The sequence below is a fragment of the Thamnophis sirtalis genome, unplaced genomic scaffold (assembly GCF_051295495.1).
Source record: "Thamnophis sirtalis isolate CommonGarterSnake01/CBP01778 unplaced genomic scaffold, rThaSir2_p1.2 scaffold_14, whole genome shotgun sequence".
In the NCBI taxonomy this organism is placed as follows: domain Eukaryota; kingdom Metazoa; phylum Chordata; class Lepidosauria; order Squamata; family Natricidae; genus Thamnophis; species Thamnophis sirtalis.
The window spans coordinates 36,479,120-36,497,982 of record NW_028261394.1 but is presented as its reverse complement, the minus strand read 5'-3'; the positions used below and the strand labels follow the sequence as shown (position 1 = coordinate 36,497,982).

The 18,863-nt window shown below is 47.6% G+C and overlaps 1 protein-coding gene across 2 annotated transcripts; it reads left to right on the top strand.

Moving 5' to 3' along the window:
- Positions 1–545: 545 nt before the first annotated feature.
- E2F4 (E2F transcription factor 4) lies at positions 546–18,261 on the top strand. 2 transcript variants are annotated; one of them, XM_087728609.1, is made up of 10 exons: positions 546–768; positions 4,897–5,006; positions 6,743–6,906; positions 9,377–9,418; positions 9,700–9,761; positions 11,390–11,672; positions 13,881–14,072; positions 14,677–14,724; positions 15,633–15,677; positions 16,158–18,261. In XM_087728609.1, exons 1-10 carry the CDS (start codon positions 640–642, stop codon positions 16,271–16,273), a joined length of 1,191 nt encoding a protein of 396 aa, XP_087584735.1. In that variant the 5' UTR covers positions 546–639; the 3' UTR covers positions 16,274–18,261. The 2 variants fall into 2 exon arrangements, with proteins under 2 accessions (XP_087584735.1, XP_087584736.1); XM_087728610.1 differs by lacking the exon at positions 14,677–14,724.
- The last annotated feature ends 602 nt before the right edge of the window (positions 18,262–18,863 follow it).

The window sequence follows — 18,863 nt, the reverse complement described above, 5'->3', positions numbered from 1 at the left end:
GCACCAGTGTGCCTTCCGTCCCTGTCCTAATGTCTCCATTGATTTGTCCCCATTTCCTGTGTTCTTATTCATGTTTATTCTTAGTCCTGTTATCTTGTACATGAGTGAGAAACTAAGTAAACAAACAAACGAACAAATAAATAAGAATAGGTTGGAGAGGATATGGAAAACACTTTTTGAGACACATTATTTATTATTTTTTTAACACAGAAATGCAATCCCTTTTGATGTAAAGAAAACACTGCAGCAAGTTTTCCATAAAGAAAGCTGAAGTTGGCATTGTAAAAAAAAAAAAGAGAGAGAGAAGAATTTGCAATGAAGGGAGGGCTCCACCGTGTCTGTTCGTCTCCTGGCCTGTAGGCGTCGCTACACCCAGAGAGCATTCACCAGCCATCTCTGCCGGCGGAATGCCGCGCAAGAAAACCAACCAAGAAAAGCCGGCTGGAGGGGGGGCGGAGCTTGGAGAAGAGGGCGGGAAAGCCCCGCCCTTTCTTTCAAGATGGAGCGCCTTGGCTCCTCCCCCTCCCGTCATGCCCCGCGGCGGCCGGAAGCGGCGGCGGCGGCGGCAGAGTGGAGAGGGGGGCCGCGACGGAGTGAGCGCTGGGATCCGCACACCGGCGGCAGGTGTGAGCCGTCCGGATGGCGGAGTCCGGACCGCAGCCGCCGGGCGGCGCACCCAGCCGGCACGAGAAGAGCCTGGGGCTGCTCACCACCAAGTTCGTCTCGCTGCTGCAGGAGGCCAAGGACGGCGTGCTCGACTTGAAGCTGGTGAGCCGGGGGTCGGCTGGGGAGGTGAGAGGGGGGGTGAGGGCAGGACCCTCGCCTGGAGAAGCACAAGACACCCTCCTATCTCCCCCTCCCCGAGGAGAGGCAGCTTGCCCGCAGGTTTGCAAGTGTGTGTGTGGACTACAAAGCCCATCCGCCTGCTTGGGGGTGGGGGCTGGGGGAGAGGAGGGGGAAGGGCAGGATCCTCGCCTGGGGAAGCACAAAACCCCCCAAATCTCCCCCTCCTCGGGGAGAAGCAGTCGGCCCGCAGGTTTGCAGGTGTGTGTGGACTACAAAGGCCATCCGCATGCACCCGCAGGGGTGGGGGGCTGGCAGCTCTCTCAATGCCTTCCCCGGGCAGGAGAGCTTTGGGCAGCTTCAGCTTCCAGGGAGGGGACTGTCTCCCCCCCCCCCCATGTGGGTCTGGTTCCCCCCCCCCCCCCCCGCTGGTGGTCTTCTCTCCTTCCACCAGCTGCGAGGCGAGGACTGCAACACCCATCTGCGGCCGAGCCTGGGGAAAAGAGGCTGCAACCTGGGGTGCTAGGAGATTGCACAGCCAGGCGAGAGAGCAAAAGAGCATCCTCAGCCTGCTAAGCAGCATCCTTTGCCCTGCATGTGTGTGGCTTTCTTGTGTGTTGCACGTGTGTGCGGTCCCTGCACATGCTCCCTATTTGGTCACATTTGACACACGGCTTCTGTTTGAAGCATGACTCAGTCATTTTTTTGGGGGGGGTGCAGTTGGGGTCTTCCACCCCATCTCTCCCTCCAATGAGCTTCCTTCCTTCCTTCTGGCTTGCATCCTGTCTGTCCGTCCGTCCATCCATCCATCCATCCATTTATTTTTCCTTCCCTCCCTCCTTCCTTCCTTCTGGCTTGCATCCTATATCTGTCTCTCTGACTATCTATCTATCTATCTATCTATCTATCTATCTATCTATCTATCTATCTATCTATCTATCATCATCATCAACATCTATCTATCTATGTAATCTTTGTCATCTATCATCTCTGTATCTTATCTTTCTAATCTCTTATCTGTCTGGTTATCTATCTATCTATCTATCTATCTATCTATCTATCTATCTATCTATCCTTCCCTCCCTCCTTCCTTCTTTCCTTCCCATCTCCTTCCTTCCTTCCTTCCTTCCTTCCTTCCTTCCTTCCTTCCTTCTGGCTTGCTGTATGTCTGTCTATCTATCTATCTATCTATCCTTCCCTCTCCTTCCTTCTTCCTTTCTTTCCCATCTCCTTCCTTCCTTCCGGCTTGCAGTCTGTCTGTCTATCTATCTATCTTTCCCTCCCTCCCTCCTTCCTTCTTTCCTTCCCATCTCCTTCCTTCCTTCTCTCATCCAGCATCAGTAGGGCAAAGGGGGTGGGGGAGATGGCGTTCAGTTCTTTGTCCTTACTTTCCCTCCGTTCTGGCAGCTGGTGGGAGCCCTTTCTTCCCCTTTTCTCCCCCACCTCCCTTCCGCTACCTGCGTGCTTGCAAAGGCACGACCTCACCGCAGTGGCTGTGTTTTGTGTGCAGGGCTTTCTTAGGCATGCTTGGGAGGGTTTAGATTTCTGCAGAAGATTTGGGGTGGGGGGGGAAGAGTCCCAAACTTCTTGAAACTAAGGACAGTTGGTAGCAAGGCACAGCAGGGTTTTCCCCATACATAAGAAACCTAGAGCAAAGTCCCAGGCAGGAAGTTGCTTCTTGTGCTGTGAACCACAACTGAGGTTTAACAGAGCATGGGTGAAGTATCAATGAATCCCCATGTGAATCATAGATGGGAAATAAGGGTGACTCCGAGCATCCTTCCCCATTGGCCATGCGGATTGTGTCTCAAGAGTTAATGTTCAGCAGCATCTGGAGGGCTGCAGCTGTATAGTCCTCTGTTGGATAAATTAACAGCAGCAACCTATGGTTCCTACACAGAACGGATAGTTCTCGACTTTTGGATCATAGTATAGTCTTTATTCTCGTACAAAATAAATACAACGAAATTGGTTACACAATCACAATGGAGCTCATCATTTCTATTGCTAAGTGAGACAGCGAAGTGAATTTTGCTCCATTGGCAACCTTTCTTGCCACAATGAAGTGAATCACTGCAGTTCTTCAGTTAATGACACGGTTGTTAAATGAATCTGGGTCTCCCCCCCCTTGCTTGTAAGAAGGTTGTAAACCTCCTTTTTTGCAACCGTCACAAGTACGAACCAGTTGCCAAGCATTTGAATTTTGATCACGACCACGGGGATGTGGCAGTGGATAGACTTGTGAAAAATCCTCATAAGTCACTCTTTTTCAGTGCTGTTGTGACTTCAAACTGTACAACTGTTGTAAGTCATAGGACTATATGTATTTATTCCAAAAGGAGGCAGTGATTGGAAGTGTTGCTACAGCATTTATACATATCACAGCAGTACAATCTGAGGAGTTGTTTATTTAGAACAGAGGTGTCCAAACTTGGGAACTTTTGAGACTTGTGGACTTCAACTCCCAGAATTCCCCAGCCAGGTGGCTGGGGAATTCTGGGAGTTGAAGTCCACAAGTCTCAAAAGTTCCCAAATTTGGACATCCCTGATTTAGAAGTAAGCTCACCTACATTCAGTGGGATCTACCTTTAAGGAAGTATGGACAGGCTTTTGTCAAATCCAAAGAGAAGGAATGTTACTTCTCCTGCAGTGAAAACAATTCTTCGGCATCATAAAAATGCATAAATCCTGTACACGGGTATTTATCTGTGGGTCATTCTTGTTCAATTGAAAAAAAATGTGCTGTGAATAGCCATGTGCAGGATGGTGCTTTTATCTAATATATTGCAGACCCATTAAAAAATGGGTCAAAATTCACTGGCATAGCACTGCCGTTTCAGTATTTATCTATATAGGCAAAATGAAAGAGAAATGATTTAACCATGTCAAATAATGAAATAAATTTGCAGGAAACAAGAGCAGAGGCATGCAGTGGCCTAGAGGCGGAGCTCTCGCCTCACAAACAGGAGCCTGTGGGTTCAATCCTAGGTAGAGACAGATATTTCTCTCTCTGGGCACAATGAGAATATATCTGCTGAACAAAGCTCCGTGTTGGCGACAGGAAAGGCATCCGGGCAATAAACATTCGGCTAGCTCCATTCAGTTGCCTAGACTCCACCCTGCAAGGGATCATGGGGTCGTTAGATGATGATGATGCAGGACACAAATTAAAATGGAATGCAAACAAACAAATAAAGGGAAGGCCCAAGAAACAAGATTGTGAGCCATTCTTGATTAGCAACCATTGTTGATGAATTGACGAAGCGGTAAGCACATTAGCCTAATCTGAACAATAGTTAATTTTTGCATAAGGCGCTCTGTTTTTACAGTTGTAGCAGCCGCTTTGTACAGTGTTAGATTTGGTGATGAGTTTGACAGTTTCACCCCACAACAGTGGTGGGTTTCAAAAATTGTTCGAACCTACTCTGTGGTTGTGGCCTCCTTTGTGGGAGTGGCTTGCTGCCCATGTGACAGGGTGGGAGTGGCTTGCCACCCATGTGACCGGATATGAAGATGCCGATGACACTTGTCAGAACCACCTTAAATTACCTCACACACAGCACTGGCATGCATAAGAATATGATGTAAACTTGTTTTTTAAAAGGCATCTTTGGTTTGCGTTAAAACAACTTCAACACACGCAATGTTCTGATTGCACCACAAACGCAGTAGTCATCCTTACCTTTCACAGAGGCACTGAGTTTTATAAATAGGAGCATGATAGTGTAGATTAATCATATCCAAGGACCAATGGTGGGTTTCAAAAAATTTTGGAACCTCTTCTGCAGGTGTGGCCTGCTTTACGGGTCCACTGGTGGAACCTCTTCTAACCGGTTCGGTAGATTTGATGAACCGGTTCTACCGAATAGGTGTGAACTGGTAGGAACCCACCTCTGCCCCACAATAACCATTCATGAAAGAGTTTGGCACTTTTCAGTTTTAAAATAGACTGTCCTGAGCAATTGAGACGGAGTGCTTGAGAAAGTTCACAAACAGGGTGTGATGTAATTAACACAGCTTTTGTGTTGTGACGGTCCAGGTATTTTTTTTTATTTTTTTTTAACACCGTGGTACTTTTGAACTCACCTCTTTTTTGTTGGTTCGCCTTTGCAGGCAGCAGATACTCTGGCAGTGCGGCAAAAGAGACGGATTTATGATATTACAAACGTCCTCGAGGGCATCGGGCTAATCGAGAAGAAATCGAAGAACAGTATTCAGTGGAAGTGAGTAGGGGGAGACCGAAGCCCTGACACTAAACTTCCATTGGAACGGCTGCAGTTGCATCCATCGTTAAACAGTCGGACGGGTGAATCAGAACAATTTCTCTGAACAGCTGCAGGGTGTCTGTGAAGTTTCTCAGTTCCAAGTCATCCAAGTCATGGTTGTCTCAAAGGTGCTTTTTCAAAAGGCAACTGGACTTCCTTTGTTTTTTATTTGAAGACGTTTCACTTCTCATCCAAGAAGCTTTCCCAGTTCTGACTGACTGAATTGAGTCAGAACTGAAGAAGCTCCTTGGATGAGAAGAGAAAGGTCTTCCTCAAGGAAAAACCAAAGTCCAGTTGCCTTTTGAACAAGCACCTTTGAGACAGCTGGGGTGTGTGTGTGTTTCCCTGAAGCTAGCTTTGGAGGAACTTTATCAGTAACTCTCCTGAGTGAATGTAGATTACATACATACATACATACATACATACATACATACATACATACATGTTTCATGTTGTAACGGCCTGGGTGGTGGGTGAGGCTTCTTTGTTGGCTGGTTTCCAGATGTCTGGTAGGCGGGAAATATCGTCACCTTTATTCATGTTGTGGGGGTGATACCTCCCGCCTACCAGACATCTGGAAACCAGCCCTAGTCAACAAACGAGCCCCACCCACCACCCAGGCCGTTACAACACGAAACAACAACGGACACACAGCCAGCACCAATCTACTAATCATGATACAACCACACAACCAATCATTCCACTTACTGAAACAAAGCCAGCACACCACACACACACACACAGCAAGATTCATAGAAAGACGGGAGCTCCGCCCACGCTTTAAGCCCAAAACCCAGCCTGAAGATGGTGAGTGAGACCTTGCCGAAACATTGCCAAGACAATCTCAATTTTACACGGGAAAAGACCCGAATACAACAAGACCAGCATACCTACACCCGTGAAAACGCACACACACACCCTCTGGTCACGAACATAATTAGCTCCATAACTTGGGTCACAAATCAATTTAGTCATGGCCCAAACCTAATTTAGGAAATGTGGCGCTTATTTAAAAAAATGATGTGGAAGGGGAAATTGGCTGAGAAAAAAAAATCGATCTTCCAGGGATGAGAACTTTTTTAAAGTTCTTTTTTCTTTTTTTTTTCTAGCAAAATATTTTTTTTTAATTTTTTTCATTTTCATTTTCATACACTCACATATATACTGTGCGTAGCCAACACCATACAGCATTAAACAATAATCGCAGCAATTCCTCTTGTCAACAATACCCCAGAAAATAGAAACCCAATATACCTCTTCCACTCTCCATACACCTCTTTCTTCCACCCCCCTCCAACTTTCTATCCTCCCTCCATCATCCCCCTCGACCCTACTTCCCCTCTCCCTCTCCTCTCTCCCGATCCACTCCCTCCCTTCCTTCTCACCTTCCCTCCCACCCTCTCTCCCATAGGGATGAGAACTTTTGAGACTTTTACTACCGGATTTTCCCACCCACTCGGGGAAAATATGAGGCAGAAGAAGAACTCTGAAAAGGGTCTTTGAGTTCTCTCTTGGGTGCGTTAAATGTGTCACTTAATTCTCTCTGAAAAGATAGAACTAAAACAAAGAAAACCTGTAAAAGTTTCCTTCTGCAGGCAATGTGTGTGATTAAAATGGGCATTTGTCTCTGATATCGGATTCTTAATACGCTGTGGAAAAGGCCGATCCCTTGATTTCTCTTGTTTTCTTGGCAGAGGCGTGGGGCCTGGCTGTAATACCCGAGAAATTGCCCACAAGTTGATTGAGTTGAAAGCAGAGATTGAGGATCTAGAGCATCGGGAACGAGAACTGGAACAACAAAAGATGTGGGTGCAGCAAAGTATCAGAAATGTCACCGACGATGTACAGAACAAAGAATATCCTTGGAGTCTACTCTGATTCTTCCTGCTTTGGGGTTTCTTTGAAGCTAAAACGCAGGTCCTTTCTGATGATTCTGCTCTGGCCTAACTTTATGGTTCTTCCTCCCGGATATTTGAGACGGCAGTGCCCAGAATTCAGTCATGTTGCCTGGGAATTCTGGAGTTTGCAGTCTCAGAGTGAGAGCATCTCTCATCTTTATATCATTGACTAGCTGATAACCCGGCGTTGCCCGGATATTTATTTATAAGAGGAAAATGTCCGGACCAAACGTAATTTCTAATGTTGGATTTCCCTCCTTACCAGAGGGAGTACTGGTGAAGCCGTTACCATGGCAACTCCACTGCATTGTACAGTAGAAGCCATTTTAAGGCACAACAGGCTATATCTTAACAGAACACATACTCCCAAGGGGTTATAAGGGTGTCTTACCTCCATAATATTTTTTTTCCAGAGAGTAGGCCATCTATGTACCAAGTTTGGTTGAAATTGCTCAAGGCATTCCAGAGTTATGCTAGAACATATACAGACACGGAGCCATTATATATGGCTTTAAAGTGCCGGTGTGGCTTTCCGCCATAGAGCGGGACACGGGGCTTTGGGAGTGGCTTCGACAGGGGGGGGGGGTTGAAAGAAGGGGAAACCCGCAGCTAGGCAGTCCGCTCATATACGCGCGCTCCCGGCCACACACTTCCCCCTTTGCAAAAGCGGGGAAAGCAGAGCCAGACCCGAAGGCCCTTTGAGGGGGTTAAAGAGAAAGCGAGGGGCCGGAGAGGAGCGGGGTGCAGCGCTTCTTACCCGGTTTGGAGAGGCATGGATGGTGAAGTGGGGGGCTCCCAGCTTGGTCCTCCTCCCTCAGCGGCCTCTGAGTCAGGGCGGAAGGACGGCCGGAGAGACTCGAGCAAGCAAGCTGCACACAGCGCTCTGAGAAGCAGCGGCACAAGGGGCGCCCCCGCCGCCTTCCAGCCTCCCTCTGTCCGTCTCCTCCCAACTTGCGCAGCGAAAAGAGGGTTTAAAGGGACCGGCGGGCGGCGAAAGAGAAAGCTGTCACGTGACGACGAACCCGCTTGCCGCTCCAGTGTGCCTCCTTGGTTGCAAAAGCGGGGTGGTCCTCTAGGGGTGTGCAGAGTGCCGCCTTCATTAAACCCAAGTCGGGCCGAGTTTCCTTTTTTTTTTAACCGTGAGGCAGTTTAACGGGATGGAGTGGCTGCACTGAATCGTGAGGGCGCACACACGCCGCTGTCTTTAAAGCCATGCCGCTGCGCCGGCCATACAGCAGGACGTATCCCACTCTATGGCAGGGCGCGGCAGCATGGCTTTAAAAAATAAAAATAAAGTGCTAGCCTGCGCGCCAGCAGAGGCGGGTAAAACACACACAAACACAAATTAATTACAATAATACAAATTACAATTACTTATAAATTACAATAATTTTGAATCCCTCCCTCCGACCCACCTACCTTTTCCAGCTGTGTCACAAAGGATTTCAACTCTCCTCTTGTCTGCCATGATGAAAATGTAAAAAATGTAAAAAGAAAAAGGCAAGAGCTGCTGATCAGGGTGGGTCACCCCAATGGATGACTCTGCTTAACTGTTTAAAAGAAGCCTCTTAAAAAAACGCCCTCTGCAGGAGGAGGCGAGAGAACCCCGTGCCTCCTTTGCATAAGGAATTTTTCGCCTTTTAACCCTTGCTTAACTCTGCTCAAGTGATCATAAAGATTAGTCTAAGGAGGCATGTGGTTCTCTCGCCTCCTGCAGTTAAGCACTAAGCAGAGTGATCCACTGTGACTCTGGCAGCAACTACCACAACCTTTTTCCTTTTAAATTCTCTTTTCTTTTCATGATGACAGTGGTGAGGCTCTGCCTCCCCTGCCTGCACGTCCCTGATGTATGTATATATGTATAAATTGGCATTATATATATATATATATAATGCCAATTTGTATAGGACAATTTTTTTTATGCAAGCTATTTCTAATAGAAATGTTTCTAGGCAGGTAACCTAATTTGCACAGGATAACAGAAAAACAGCTAACGTCAAATTAGAAAAGGCCCTTTTATTCCGCTGTCCTAATAATGTGAAATAATAACACTCTTTGTGTTTCAAATTAGTATCCTTTTTCCTAGGATTGAGACTTTGGGGTGCATGCTACATGTTTGTTTGTGTGTGTCTATCTTAGAATGGCAGAGAACTACTGCCATTTTTCAACAGTCCAGGTTGTGAGTTCAATCCTAGGCAGCGACCGATGTTTTATCAAGGCACAGAGAGTAAATATCTGCTGTGAACTCTGCATAGGCCACTGGAAGAGCATCTGGCCAGTAAATGCTCAGCTCCGTTCAGTCGTCCTGACTCCATCCTGACAAAGGGGATTACAGGGCCGCAAAAAGAAGAAAAAATACTGGGGGGGGGAGGGGGGATAATCTTGCAGAGTTTCAGAGGCAGCTGGTTTTTCCCTTAACTTCAGGAACATTAGCGTATGTGACAGATGAGGATCTTTGCAAGTGCTTCCCAGGTAAGAATGGCGCGTCCCTTCATCCCTAAAACCTCTGCCTAATGTAATCCCACCCTTGCCACATCTTCATAAGAAGCTGGTCCTTCCCTGGATCAACGTACTTTTGATTTGCATTCTGGGTAGAGATGTGGGAGTGTGGGAGATGGGAAGAAACTTCCTGGCAATCAGGGACTGAAAACATCGTGCCCAGCTGGCGTGGAAGAACTGAGCAATGCACAATCTCGTGTTGCTCTCCGCTTGGCTCTGTTTCCTGAATGCAGCCTTTTGGTTTCTCGTTACAGGCGACACTCTGCTGGCCATCCGGGCTCCATCAGGAACCCAGCTAGAAGTTCCTGTCCCTGAGGTGGGTGTAGATGTTTGAAGATGCTAGCAGAGACCTCTCTTCAAGTCAGCTTCGATGATCAAGGGTAGAATAGAAATAGAATAGAATTCTTTATTGGCCAAGTGTGATTGGACACACAATGAATTTGTCATTGGTGCATTGGTACATAAAAGAAAACATATTTGACAGGTTACAAGCAAAAAATGAAGAGGAAGAAGCCCTCTGCAAAAAGTTACCAATCGAACATGGCATTCCAGAAACACTCAGTTGATAGTTAGATACAGTCAAGAGCAGTCTGATCTAGCTCACTTCCTGGGGAATCAAGATGCAAAAGGAAGACAAGAAAGTTAAGAGGGAAAAAATGGAGACTAGGAAGAAGAAAAACAGCAGTGAAAAAGAAATCAATTCAGTAATCCCAGCCACATGAAGGATTACTCCCAAGGGAATATTGCTGTGATAGAAATACGCTGTATTTTTCGGAGTATAAGATGCACGTTTTTCTCTCAAAATCTGGGTGCGTCTTACACACTGAATTCAGCATTTTTGACCTCCCGAAACTCCGCCCCCTTCACCAAAAGGCCATTCATAGCCTCTAGGATCCTTGCAGAGTGCTCCTGGGGGCTGGGGAGGGCAGAAATGAGCGAAAAACAGGCCTTTTTTTGCTCAATTTTGTCCCCCCCCCCAAGCCCTCAAGAGCACTCTATAAGCTTCCTAAAGGCTATGCATGCAATTTGTTTGACAAAACAAGGGCCCGTTTTCACAAAAATAGGCCATTTTTTGTTCAGTTTTGCTCCCTTCTGGAGCACTCTACAAGCCGCCTAAATGCTATTCATGCCTTAAAAAGAAACGGGCCTGTTTTCACGAAAAACGGGCCATTTTTGGGAGGACTGCAGAGTGCAAAAACTTTTTTTTAAAATTTGCCTCTTCAAACCTTGGTGCGTCTTATACTCCGAAAAAATACGGTATTTGGCTGGGAGGCAAGATTTCCCAGCAAGAGCAACATGAAGAGACATGGACTTCCCAACTCCCAGAGTTCCCCTGGCTGGAGAAGCATGAGAGTTGGAAGTCCTTGCATCTTAAAGTGGGGAAACCCTGGCCTAAGGGGGTCTTAGTGGATACAGTTCTGTGCAGACCACGTGTTCAAATTCCCTAGGGTCTCTAGTTAAAACAACGGCCTGCTCTAAGCAGGGGTCTGCAACCTTGGCAACTTATGGACTTCAACTCCCAGAGCTTTGCTGGCTGAGGAACTCTGGGAGTTGGAAGTCCATAAGTCTTAAAGTTGCCAAGGTTGCAGACCCCTGCTCTAAGGTGTCTGGAACTGTGTTAAGCTAACACACACACACACACACACAGAGACACCTATTCCACTTGACACTCTAGGCTACTTTAATCCACGGAGCATGTTGCTGAATGTGGGGCTCAACAAATTGTGAGGGCCCTCTCTTTTCATGGGGACAGAGAAGGTTTGGGGGGGGGGGTTGTCACCTGAACATGGAGAATACCTGGAGAAAGAATTCCATACTGACATCGATGGCTTCCTTTCAGTCTTGTGTGTTCCTCCGATTGTGATGACACCAGATAATGTTGTTGCACCAACATTGTCTTCATATACTTGCATCCATGCAACCTCTCTTTTTCTTCCTCTCTAGGGCTTAAACGGCCAGAGGAAATACCAGATCCACCTGAAGAGTAGCAACGCTTCCATTGATGTTCTTCTAGTGAACAAGGATGCCTGGAGTTCTCCTCCGGTGGTGCTTCCTGTCCCTCCCCCCGAAGATCTCATTCAGTGCCAGCCAATCACACCCTCCACAAAGCCATCCGTTGCCCCATCCCAAGAGACCTCTCTTCCCAGCGGTGCCCACCCTCCTGTATCTGTACCCAACAGCACGCAAGACCACAGATCCTCAGTGCCCAAATCGGCCACCGGGACAGGTGAGCTGTTCAAAGGGACGAGTGGAAAGCACAGAATTTGTTAAGTTTAAACGCACATTTTAAAGTGTGGACCGGTAGCTACGCTATTAGAGCCAAGGTGGCGCAGTGGTTAAATGCAGCACTGCAGGCTACTGCTAGATCAGCAGTTCAGCGGTTCAAATCTCACCGGCTCAGGGTTGACTCAGCCTTCCATCCTTCCGAGGTGGGTAAAATGAGGACCCAGATTGTTGGGGGCAATATGCTGACTCTCTGTAAACCGCTTAGAGAGGGCTGAAAGCCCTATGAAGCGGTATATAAGTCTACTGCTATTGCTATTGCTATTAACATTGGCTGACTCAGAAACTTTGGTTCCCAGGGCACCTCCAGAAGGTGAGGCTGATCATGGTTAAATTAGGTTAATTCTATAGAAACAGTCACAATGAAATCAAGGGCCAAATTTAGGAACCATGCCCTGTTTTCCTTGCCACTGTATAAACCAGTGGTAGTCAACCTGGTCCCTACCGCCCACTAGTGGGCGTTCCAGCTTTCATGGTGGGCGATAGGGGTTTGCTGTAACTCTGCTTTATAAATTTTATAAAGTAAAGTTACTTCCCTACTTTATAAATCACTATTACTGTGGAACCGGTGGGCAGTTAGAAAATTTTACTACTAACAGAGATACAAAAGTGGGCGGTAGGTATAAAAAGGTTGACTATCCCTGGTATAAACCTTTCATCCTCATTTGAATCTCTGCTGTAGCCAGAATCTGAGTTTAAAAAAAATCACATAATGGCATGTCCTTCCTTAGCAGGAAACAAGCACATTGAGCAAAAAGTTTGTTGTTGATACTTTCCTATCAAAATAATGGAATCTTCTCTATAAGGTCCCTTCCAACTCTGTGAATACAATAGAATAGAATAGGAAAGAAAAGAAACGAATAGAATTAGAATAGAATACAATATAGAGAATAGAATAGGAAAGAAAAGAATAGAATTATTTTCCAAAGCAGCAGAGGGCAGGACAAGAAACAATGGATGGAAACTAACCAAGGAGAGAAGCAACCTGGAATTAAGGAGAAACTTCCTAACAGTGAGGACAATTAACCAGTGGAACAACTTGCCTGCAGAAGTTGTGGGTGCTCCATCAATGGAAGTTTTTAAGAAGAGACTGGACAGTCACTTGTCTGAAATGGTATAGGGTCTCCTGCTTGAGCAGGGGGCTGGACTAGGACAGCGGTCACCAACTGGTAGTCCATGGACCACTGGTGGTCCGCAAGAAAATTTTGATGGTCCGAAGAAAAAATATGTGCATTTTTTTTATATTGCACTAAATACCATTTATCTTTAAAAAAAATCATATTGGTGGTTTGCGGGATTCACAATTATGAATTTAGTGGTCCTCGAGGTCTGGAAGGTTGGTGACCCCTGGATTAGGAGACTTCCTAGGTTCCAGCTCTATTCTGATTGGTTGAACTTGAAGTACTTTTCCTGACGGTTGCTATGAGCTTGCCAGCTGCTTTTCCCCAGCTGTGTGGAACCTGTCCGACACAACAGGCCATTGAGTGGCATGCATTTAAATAATAATTTATCTTTAGTTTAGTTTAGTTTATTTGTCTTGTATGCTGCCCACTCCCAAAGGACTCCGGGCGGCTCACAATAGACAAGGGAAGGGGGATAAATAGACAAAGACAACACTTTAAAAAACGCAACATTCACAATTTCCGTGGGGCTGGATGTTTCACAAGCCCCCCGGCCTGCTGGAGCAGCCAGGACTTGGTGGCTTTGCAGAAGGCCGGGAGGGTAGTAAGGGTCCGGATCTCCACAGGGAGGTCATTCCAGAGGGCTGGAGCTGCAACAGAGAAGGCTCTCCCCCGGGGAGTCGCCAGCCGACATTGGCTGGCAGATGGGATCCGGAGGAGACCTAACCTGTGAGATCTAATCGGTCTATGGGAGGTGATCGGCAGGAGGCGGTCTCTCAGGTACCCAGGTCCGATGCCATGTAGGGCTTTATAGGTAACGACCAGCACCTTGAAGCGGGTCCGGAGACTAATGGGTAGCCAGTGCAGCTCGCGGAGGATAGGTGTGACGTGGGTGTACCTGGGTGCACCCACAATCGCTCGCGCGGCTGCGTTCTGGACTAACTGAAGTCTTCGAACACTCTTCAAGGGCAGCCCCATGTAGAGCGCGCTACAGTAATCCAATCTTTCCGCCACCCTCTTTCCCATTGCAGAGACAGGCACCGCGAACGCAGAATCAAAAAGCAGTGGGGAGCTGGAGTCGCTTACCCCTTCGACTGTACCGGCCAGCCCGCCGGCTGGGCTTGATACGCAGCCTCTTCAATCCTCTGCCTTGCTGGACAGCAGTTCTGTCCTACCCAGCTCCTTTACCTCTTTTGAACCAATCAAATCCTTCCCCACAGAAAGTAAGTGCTCTGGGTTCTCAGCTATCGGGTGGGCGGTTGCGATGGATCAAAACAGACAGAAACGGTGGCTCTGACCCCTGCATCGTACTTCGATGGGCTGCTTTCCGTTCCAAAGTCGTTGGGTGTGCTTGACTTTGCTCCTTTGCTGGCTCCTTTTCTCAGAAGTCCTGATAAGAGGAAGTGATCAATAACCAGGAGAAACGAGCTGTGTAGATCCAGTGTTTCCCAACCAGGACGACTCTTAAGCTGTGTGGACTTCAACTCCCAGAATTCCCCAGCCAGCATGAATTCTGGGACTTGATGTCCACACAGCTTAAAAGTTGTAAAGTTGGGTGGGAAATAACTGGGGTAGACAGTGGAAATCTCAAGAGTGACATAAAAACAAGAACTCTTAGCAGACTGCGGTTTCTGGAATGGTATCTTGGCCTTTTTCCTACCTGGGCTCCCGAATACGTTGGAATTATTGCTTCCAGAATTCCTATTCCGATGGGGAATGGCAGCCCCAAAGGACTTCAGGTTGGAAACAGAGCTGGCCTGTGCCACAATAATTGCATTGGTCTTTAAGATGTGCAACGTTTGTTCTTTTTTTGTTTTCTTTTTCCAGTACTGGAATTTCCCAAAGAGCTTTCAGAAATGTTTGAGCCAACCAGAGGTGCGTTGCTAGTGTCCCTGTAGCAAACCTTGTTCGTGCTTTGCCTTTTTTTCTTTCTTTTGGAAGTTCAAAAAAAAAAGTCAGGCTATTTTAAGGCCCTCCCTTTGTAGAGTAGCAACAGAAGGAAGCACTTTTCTTGGCTTGCGTCTCCTGCGCTGGTTTTCTGCTTGTAAGGAAGACTTCTACCTGCTGAAAGATTATAAAACATTTAAACCTCTTACTGAACGGACATTTCATTTGGTTACCTGCGTAGACCAAATCCCCCGGGGGAAAGGAAGCAGTAGCTGCTAAATATGCATTGCTTTGATGTTGCTTGTGCAGGAGCCTGCAGAATCTGCCCAATTACTCACGTGACCCGTCAAAACCGCGGTCCACAAAAGCGCGATCGACGAAAGCGCGCATTTGACGTCATCACAGCGCGACGAAAAAAATTAAAAATTGAAATAACAATAAAATTAAAGCAAGCCGATTCACATAAAGGTAAGGGTTAGGGTTAGGGTTAGGTGTTAAGGTTAGGTTTAGAGCGTTAGGGTTACGTTAAATTTTACGTTAAAGGTTAGCGTTAGGTTTAGCGTTAGGTTAAGGGTTAAGTTTAGGGTTAGATTTAGGCTTAGGTTAAGGGTTAGGGTTAGGTTTGGGGGGGTTAGGGTAAGGTTTTCGCTTTATTTTTACATTTTTCCATCACAACGCGATGTTTTTGTCGCGCTGTGATGACGTCAAATGCGCGCTTTCGTCGTCCGCGGTTTTGTGGTGGAACCATTACTCATACGTAGTCAAGAGAGGAATGAATTATGAGGCAGAAGAATCTGGGCTGGAAGAATAACCCGTCAAATTTGGGGCACGGGGGATATTTTTCACGCATGTAAATGTCTTACGCATTCTTTTTCCTCTTCTTCTTCTTCCCATAGAGTGCGTGAATTCCGAGTTGCTTGAAGAGCTGATGTCATCTGAAGGTAGGACTGCATTTCTTCCAACTCCCAAGTTTAGAGTGGAGGCCCCATCAGATAGCAGAGAAGACTAGGGAACGCAGCTGTTACTGTGTTTCCCCGAAAATAAGACAGGGTCTTATTTTCTTTTGACCCCCGGAATAAGCGCTTGGCTTATTTTCAGGGAGGTCTTATTATTAAGGTGCAGGAGGCAGTAAGCATGGTCACCTCATGGCTGCTGCTGTGTTGCAATATTTTCAGGGAGGGCTTATTTTAGCGCATGTGCTCAGAAGCCAAATTGGGCTTATTACCCGGGGAGGGCTTATTTTCAGGGAAACAGGATAAACATCTGCATTGTTTTAGTTGAGCATGGCTGGCTGGGGAATTCTGGGAAACGCTCATTTTAAAAGTTGGCTGAGGTTAAGAAAGATTGGGCTAAAGAGGGTGGGATTGCCGAGTCGGAAGAGGGCCCGGCTTCCTAAGCTTCTCCTTTTCTCTCCCCGGTAGTGTTTGCTCCTTTACTCCGCCTCTCCCCGCCTCCCGGAGACCACGACTACATCTACAACTTGGACGAGAGCGAAGGGGTGTGCGATCTTTTCGACGTCCCGATTCTCAACCTCTGACTTTGACTGACGGGATGGACTTTGGGATACGGATTCTTCCCCCCCCCCAACCTTTTTTTTTTTTAAAGAAAGAAATCTGTCTCGGAACGTGGGAGGGGGGGAAACATGCCCCCAACTCTTCATTTTGGATTTTTTTTTTGTCTGCTAGTGCTTGAGTGAAACACAGCTGCTCTGATCTAGACCGAAAAACCAACGAGGAGGAGACACTCGTCTCCAGCTTTTTTTTTTTTTCCTTTCCTTTTCTTCCCTGGCTTATTTTAGTCCATTCCTTGTCCTTCCATGGATCCTGGATGGGCCTCCTCCTTCCCTCCCAGGCACCTGCTTTTGAACCTTGCCGAGCAGCAAAAGCGCTTCCTTGGGTCCGCCCCCTCCCTCCCCCTAGCCTGTTTTGGCATCCCTGCACTGCTGGGGGCACTTTGCATCCCCCCCCCCACCAATCTTTCCTTCTTCCTTTCTGGTTACCAACATTACAGCCGAATCGTAGCCAGGTGGTTTTGGGGAAAAATGCCACCTCTGGCTTCCCTTTTTTTTTTTGGCTCGTTTGTAGAATTCAAACGCCGGGGCGTTCTCTCTCTAGGCATCGTCTGCTTGTGGCATGATGGAATGCAAGCATCTCAGCCGCTCTCAGGATCGGTTCTAGTTTTTTTTTTTTAAATGTGCTTAGAAGTGGCATTTCAAGTAACCCTCCTGGTGCATCTCTTAACACAAAGCACGAAGCCCCTTTTCCCCTTTAGAGGGTGTGTGTGTGTGCGTGCGTGTGAGTGAGTGCGTGTTTTCAAGGTGCCAGTTTTGCACAGTCACTTTTCCCTCCAAAGAGTCAGAAGTGAGAAAGGATTTGTAAAAAGGGCGTGCGAAAACCAAGCCGGGGCTTCAAGCAGATGGCGCTCAGCGCAAAGCCCTCTTTTGCACAACCCATCCTGGGTTGTCGTCATCCCGTTCACCCTCCCCGTTTGCAGCTGTGCTGCTTCAGCAAAGGAAGAGCTGGCTGGGGGCTAATTGGGAGGCTCTCAAGATCCCACCCCCAAAAAACGTCTCCATCGGGACCCGCCGATGAAGGCGATTTAGTCACACCTAGTGAAGTGAGTCTCGATAGCGTGTCCTCCTCCCATAGCCGCTAGAATAGGGCTTTCCCGGATGCGCTGAGGATGCGGTTTCCCTTCGCGATACGCTAGCGGCATGACGTCGCCGGTCTTGTTGGCGCAGTCCTTCTCCTCTTTGGAATTCAACCATGATCTGCCCGTTTCCCGCATTCTCTCCAATACGCTCCGTCGGGATCCTTTCCTGATCCTTGGGATGTGGAAGCAGCCCTCACTTCCCCCTTCCTCCCCTCTGCACTTCCCAACATCCTCCCCCTTGAAAGCCATATCCTTTTCAACCCCCGTCGGCCTCCGGGTTACGCCGTGTGCAAACCCCGAAGGCTTTCGCGGGTGCTGCCCCAGTGACCGAAAGCCCACCTCCTGCCATGTGGCTGGTAGGGCGGGAAGGGTTTCGATCCGAAGGGGGGGAGCTCACGCTCTCACATCCCAGCCCTTGTAACGACCTGGCTGAAATTCTCTGTTCGATGGGGACTGAATGAAGTGTGCTGCTTAGAATTGCGGAAAGGTTCGTGTGAGCGGGCAGGCCTGATCCTGACCTCCCCTTCCCCCTGTAATCAGGGAATGTTTCTAATGTCATTAGGGAGACCTAGGCAAAGCTGCTTCCCCCCCCCCCACCCCCCTTTCCGGTATCTCAACCTTGACAGCTATTAAGATGGGCGGACTTCCGCTTCCGGAATTCCCTAGCTAGCCCTACTGCCTGGGGAATTCTGGGAGTTGAAGTCCCCCCCCCCTCCAATCTTCAAGCTATCAAGTTGAAAACACTGGGCTCTAAAGGATCCACAAAAGCGACTTTTGACTTTTTCTGGATAGGAAATAGATCTAGAGATTTTTCACCACTCCAGGAGCATCTTTCTCTGCCTCCAGGGACAGGACTGTCTCAAACAAACAAACGCTCTGGAGCCCCTGTTCACCTCTCCTGAAAGGACACAGTTTCCTCTTCTAGGATTTCTGAGCTGTTCGTCCAGCTCTTGTGTGGTCATCCCGGGCGAGCCATAGGAATTCCTTCCCTGCCTCCATTGCACCCCCTCCCTGCCTCTATCGTACGTGGTTTGGGCCTGCTCTTCAGCCGCCGAACCTTCGTTTCTCTTGGCTGTCGCCTCCTTACGCCCGTCTGACCCCTTAGGTGACATTCCCCCAAAGGATGCATGGAGGAAACGTTTTGGGGGTGTGTGGAAGGGAGAGAGAAATGAGTTTTGATTCATATAAAAAGATTATTTTTATACTTTTTTGCAGCAGAAGAAACTTGCCTGTAATATTTGTACAGTTTTTTTTTTCCTGAGTGAATAAACCAACTTTCCAAAGCTTCCGGCCTATCGTGTTGTCAAAAAGAGGGCATTTCATACCCTTCGTTGTACATCTGCCACCTTGTGATGCTAAGGGTTTGGACTACAAAATGCCCTGAGTGGAGATTGTTTTAAGAGTTGGCATCTGACTGCTGGGGTCTTCCTTTCAGGTAGATTCTTTGGGTCCCAGGTGGGTTTATTGTTAGTACT